Below are 6,216 nucleotides of genomic sequence, written 5' to 3'. Positions count from 1 at the left end.
TAGATCTGCTGGAAGCCAGAGCCCTGCTCCCCGGCGAGGACCACACCGCCATCCTCCCTGGAGTTTGCAGTTGGAGGCACCAGATGCTCTTGCAGCATCCAGAGAGATGCCATCTGTGAGGGAAACCTATTCTTAGAGAGCAGAGACAGTCAGTAGCAGAGCTGGCCAATCCCCAGCAGCAGTGGGGGGACTTCAGGAGGGCAGGTGGCCAAGGTTTCACCTTCAGCTGAGGGCAGGACAGGCTAAAAGCAGGGTGTGCTCGGTCCTCAGGACCCATACTTCCTCTACATTTGGATGCTCTATTAGAAATAACAGCATTTATTGAGGGCTCACTTTAACCATGTCATATTCTTCAACCCTCCAGACCACTCGAGGTGTGTGCTGTTACTCAGTCACTTGCCCAAGGAAATTGTAGAGCCAGGGCTTGAGCCCAGGCACTCTGGCTCCAAAACCTACGTCCCTGACCATCGTGCTATACTGCCTCTCAACCTGCTGTACAGAGGCCAATTTTAGTTTGGGTTTTCCCAATAGCAGACTTTAAGACACGGATTTGAATGCAAGTGGTTCATATGGGAAGTGGTCCCAGGAAGCACTGCTAGGGGCATGAGGAAAGGAGACGGGGAGGGTATTTGAGGTTCAGCCCTGCTGGGGAGCTCTGGGAGTCAGTGTGGAGCATGTACCTGAGCTATCCCACCCGAAGGGTGAGGGCTGTGGGCTGTGGGAGTGGGGGTATTATTCAGTCATTGGTTGAGGTTGCTCCAGGGATGTGTTCACTCCCCAGCCCTTCAGGCCTGCCACAGGCTGGCAGAGGAGGCACCAGTGACAAGCTAGAGTCTTCAGGCAGAGAGATAGAGGAGCAGCCACTGGCAAAGCTGGCTGGTGTGCAGGAGAGTGATTAGTTAGAGGGGCTACAGGCAGGGCACCCCCACCATCTGCTATAAAACCTGCTTGTTGATGGCCGAAGCCCTCTGCCCTCCCCAACCTCTAGAGCAGCAGTCCCCAACCTTTCTGGCACCAAGAACCAGTTTCATGGAGGACAATTTTTTCACGGACCGGTGGGAGGGGTCATGGTTTCAGGATGATTCAAGCACATTACATTTACTGTGAAATTTATTTCAATTATTATTACTTTGTAATATAGAATGAAATAATTATACAACTCACCATAATGGAGAATCAATGGGAGCCCTGAGTGTGTTTTCCAGCAACTAGATGGTCCCATCTGGGGGCGATGGGAGACAGTGACAGATCATCAGGCATTAGATTCTTATAAGCACGCAACCCAGATCCCTCACATGTGCAGTTCACAATAGGGTTTGCACTCCTATGAGTATCTAACTCCGCTGCTGATCTGACAGGAGGCAGAGCTCAGGTGGGAATGTCAGCAATGGGGAGTGGCTGTAAATACAGATGAAGCTTCCCTGGCTCATGCCTTTTAACTCCTGCTGTGCAGCCTGGTCCCTAACAGGCCATGGATGGACACTAGGGTTGCAGACCCCTTGCCCTAGAGCTCATTCAGCCTCCACAGCAGGTTAAAAGAGCTTCAACATCATCTACTCCAAGTTTGCAGTAAATATTGTGGCTAAAAACACAGCTTACAGAATCAGAGTGATCCCACCTCAGTTACCTAAGGCTCTGTGACTCATCTATCAGATGGGATAACAATGGATGGCTCCATATCATTCCCCACCCCCTGGTTACTCAGACCAACATCACTGGCAGCACCTGGGAGCCTGGGAGAAATGCAGACTCTCAGGCCCCACCCCAGCTCACTGGATCAGAAACTGCATTTTAATAAGATCTCCAGTGACTCATGTGTACATTTCTACTAGTAATGTCTAAAAAATAGAGAATGATGGAGTAAGTATATTAATGAAAGCATATCTACCAGACCAATGCTCTCAAATTGGTAGCCCATGGACCAAATTTTCCTGGAGACTTGTTTGATTTGTCCAAGATTGTATTTTTTTTTTTTTTTTTTTTCGACTGAGTCTTTTTTGATCCGCCCGCCTTGGCCTCCCAAGGTGTGAGCCACCGTGCCTGGCCGAGACTGAGTCTTGCTCTGTCACTCAGGCTGGAGTGCGATGACATAATCTCAGCTCACTGCAGCCTCCCAGGTTCAAGAGATTCTCCCACCTCAGGCTCCCGAGTAACTGGGATTACAGGTGCCCATCACCACATCCAGCTAATTTTTGCATTTTTAGTAAAGACGGGGCATTACCTTGTTGGCCAGGCTGGTCTCGAACTCCTGACCTCAGGTGATCTGCCCGCCTGGGCCTCCCCAAAGTGCTGGGATTATAAGTGTGAGCCACTGCGCCCGGTCCCAGATCATGGTTTTGCAAAAATCAGACTGGCACACAGGTCTTCAGTTCCCCATGTTCCCATCCCTGCATAGCACCCTGAATGTTTCAATTTGTGTCACTGTAGGCTCCTCTGGGCATTTAAATTTGTACCCCTTTCTAGTCCATATCCCATAATGAGCTCATGTTTGCATAGCATGGCTTAGGTTTCTAAATTTGAAGCAAGGCACTGAAGAAAACATGGGCTTTGAAATCAGAAAGATCTGAGTTCAAATCCTGATTTGGCTATTACACTATTTGTATTACCTTGGGCAAGTTACTCTCCTCTCTGATCCTCAGTTTCTTTCTTTCTTTTTTTTTTAGAGACATAGTCTCGCTCTGTGGCCCAGGCTGGAGTACAGTGGTTTGATCTCGGCTCACTGCAACTTCGACCTCCTGGGTTCAAGCAATTATCTTGCCTCAGCCTCCCTAGTAGCTGGGATTACAGGAGTGTGCCACCATGCCCAGATAATTTTTGTATTTTTAGTAGAGATGGGGTTTCACCACGTTGGCCAGGCTGGTCAAGAACTCCTGACCTCAGGTGATCTGCCTGCCTTGGCCTCCCAAAGTACTGGGATTATAGTGTGAGCCACCGCGCCTGGCCTGACCCTGTTTCTAAATCTGTAAAATGGGGATCAAAACGCATCTTTGCAAGGCCATTGTATGGTTTAAAAATAATGTGTGCAGGCTGTGCACAGTGGCTTATGCCTGTAATCATAGCACTTTGGGAGGCTGAAGCAGGAAGATAGCTTGAAGCCAGGAAGTTGAGACTAGCCCTAGTGACAAAGTAAGACCCTGCTGCTATTTAAAAAAAATAATAATAATAAGACTGGGCGCGGCTACTCATGTCTGTAATCCTAGCACTTAGGGAGGCCAAGGCAAGTGGATCACCTGAGCTCAGGAGTTCACGATCAGCCTGGGAAACACGGTGAAACCGTGTCTCTACTAAAAATACAAAAAATTAGCCAGGCAAGGTAGCATGTGTGTGGAATCACAACTACTCGGGAAGCTGAAACAGGAGAATCCCTTGAATCCGGGAGGCGGAGGTTGCAGTGAGCCAAGATACTGCACTCCAGCCTGGGCAACAGTGAGACTCCGTCTCAAATAATAATAATAACACGTGCAAAACACCAGAGGGAGGATGAATGCACTAAATGAAGGTAATTCGCAGGAGTGTAGCAGTGGTAGCTGCATAAGTCCAATGAGGACCAGGGCAGTCTAATTATCCTCATTTTATGATAAACTGAGGCTCTGAGAGGTCCAGAACCTTCCCCAAGGTTACACAGTGGGGGAGTGGAGACTCAAACCCATGTCCTCTAGCTCTAGATCTGCGCTGTCCAGTAGAATCTTCCGTGAGGATACAAGTGTTCTTCTATATCTGTGCTGTCTGTCACAGCAGCCACTAGCCACATGTGGCTACTGAGCCCTGAAAATATGGGTAGCAAAATATATACCCAATTTTTGAAGACTTAATACAAAAAAATAGTGCAAAATATATAATTATGTCAATTATATGTTGAAATAACTTTTAGAAATTTGTGTTAAAATCTAGAATTAATATTAATGTCACCTTTTTTTTTTTTTTTTTTTTTTTTGGTGAGACAGGGTCTCACTGTCGCCCAGGCTGGAGTGCAGTGGCGTGATCTCGGCTCACTGCAGCCTCCCAGGCTCAAGTGATCCTCCCACCTCAGATGGGACCACAGGTGCGTGCTACCACACCCAGCTAATTTTTTGTATTTTTTGTGGAGACTGGGTTTCACCATGTTGCCCAGGCTGGTCTCAAGCTCCTGAGCTCAAGTGATCCACCAGCCTCAGCCTCCCAAAGTGCTGGGATTACAGGAATGAGCCATAGTGCCCAGCCTTCTACTTTTTTGTAATGTGGCTACTAGAAACATTTTAATTACATCTATGGCTCAACTGTTTCTACTGGACCGTGGGACTCTAGAACTTCTCCAATAGAATATCTGAGATGAGGAACTTAGTGCTTGTTTTTTTAAGTATTTACAATCCACTGCCCACCAGCAGGGAGCCCTCTGTGACATAAGAACAGTTGAAGAATGAACATACCCACCAGAAAGAGACCTCAGGGACCTCCTCTGAGCTCCATGACCTCTGAGGCCTAGAGAGCAGTGTGGCTGGCCCCAGTCTCACAGAAGTCAGCTTTATAGCTGGAACCAAGCCCTAGATTCCTTGGCCTGATTCAGCCACTTGTGCCACCATTTAAGAGTACCCACTGGGGTTGAAAATCAGTGCTTTTACTTTGGCAGATGGAACCCTGGGATAACACCAGCTGGAGTCTGAGGCCCATGATCTTGAGAAGGCAGGATCCTTTGGGAGGGTTTGCGAGGAGCCAAATCTTGAGCCACAGCTGGACACCTCAGGGCCGAATTACTTGGAGGGGCGGCTTTTGTTATAGATGAGGAAGTCTGAGATGTCATGCCACACATTGCTGTCCTCATAAAGGTAGGTCATGGAGGACTGAAGCGATGGCTGCAGTGTGGGCCGGTGATACTCAAAGAGCCACAGCACCAGCCCCCACAACACCGCGGTGAGCACTGGGAACGGGTTCCACCTGGGTTCAGGGATGTAGCCCTTCTCCACGGCCAGGCGGCTCAGGGCAAACAGGACACGTGACAACACGTACATGTTTATCTGCAAAGAGCCAATGGTGGGAATTACTGGTGAGTGCAGCTGCTGGGAGCCTTCTTCCTGCCCACCCCCATGCACTGGGGAGCCTTCTGGGCACCGAATGGGTTTTTTTCAAAGTTGACGTGCCGGAGGATTTGAAGTGGCATGCAGTAGACATTTTAATACTGCGATCTGTGTCTTTTATTTATTATGCTTTTTTATTAGAAAATGAAATACACCAACATGGTTCAAGACCAAAAGGTAACTTGACACCAGAAACATGATCCATAAAAGGAAAAACTGATAAATCAGATCACATCAAAACTTAAACTTTTTCTTTTGAAAACCCTTGAGAAGAGGATGAAAAGAAAAGCTACAGACTAGGAGAAGATATTTATAAACATGTATGTGACAAAGTGTCTAAATATGTATATATATTCCAGATGTGTATACATACATACATATATATATATTTTTTTTTTTTTCTTTTTTTTTTTTAAAGGCAGAATCTCACTCTGTTGCCCAGGCTGGCGAGTGGCGAAATCTCAGCTCACTGCAGCCTCTGCCTCCGCGGTTCAAGCGATTCTTCTGCCTCAGCCTCCCGAGTAGCTGGGACTATGCGCCACCATGCCTGGCTAATTTTTTGTATTTTTAGTAGAGATGGGGTTTCACCATACAGGCCAGGCTGGTCTCGAGCTTCTGACCTTGTGATCCGCCTGCCTCGGCCTCCCAAAGTGCTGGGATTACAGGTGTGAGCCACCGCGCCCGGCCCTATTTGGGGTTTTTTTGGATTTATTTGTTTCCTTTTTTGACAGGGTCTCACTATATTGCCCAGGCTGGAATATAGTGGCACAATCACGGCTCACCGCAACCACACTTCCTGGGCTCAAGCAATCGTCTCACCTCAGGCTCCCTAATAGCTGGACTACAGGCATTCACCACCACACTCAGTTAATTTTTAATTTTTATGGTGATAGGAGTCCCACTATGTTGGCCAGGCTGGTCTAAAACTCCTGGGCTCAGGCAATCCTTCTGTCTTGGCCACCCAAAGTGTTGGGATTATAGACATTATAGACAATAAATATATTCCTGGCCTGGAATATATTTTTAAAATACTTAAAACTCAACAGTTAACGCCGGGCGCGGTGGCTCAAGCCTGTAATCCCAGCACTTTGGGAGGCCGAGGCGGGTGGATCACGAGGTCAAGAGATCGAGACCATCCTGGTCAACATGGTGAAACCCCGTCTCT

The 6,216-nt window shown here is 47.8% G+C and overlaps 1 protein-coding gene across 1 annotated transcript in view; it reads right to left on the bottom strand.

The window, feature by feature from the left end:
- Positions 1-3,936: 3,936 nt before the first annotated feature.
- The window catches only part of PXMP4 (peroxisomal membrane protein 4), a 21,399-nt gene continuing 19,119 nt past the window's right edge, over positions 3,937-6,216 (bottom strand). The window contains exon 4 of the mRNA XM_017514111.2: positions 3,937-4,991. Within this exon, the coding sequence (XP_017369600.1) occupies positions 4,728-4,991 (264 nt within the window). The 3' untranslated portion in view covers positions 3,937-4,727. The remainder of the gene's footprint in view (positions 4,992-6,216) is intronic.

This window comes from Cebus imitator, unplaced genomic scaffold, assembly GCF_001604975.1.
Source record: "Cebus imitator isolate Cc_AM_T3 unplaced genomic scaffold, Cebus_imitator-1.0 Scaffold18, whole genome shotgun sequence".
NCBI lineage: Eukaryota > Metazoa > Chordata > Mammalia > Primates > Cebidae > Cebus > Cebus imitator.
The sequence above is the reverse complement of the archived record's forward strand: the minus strand, read 5'-3'. Positions and strand labels throughout refer to the sequence as shown.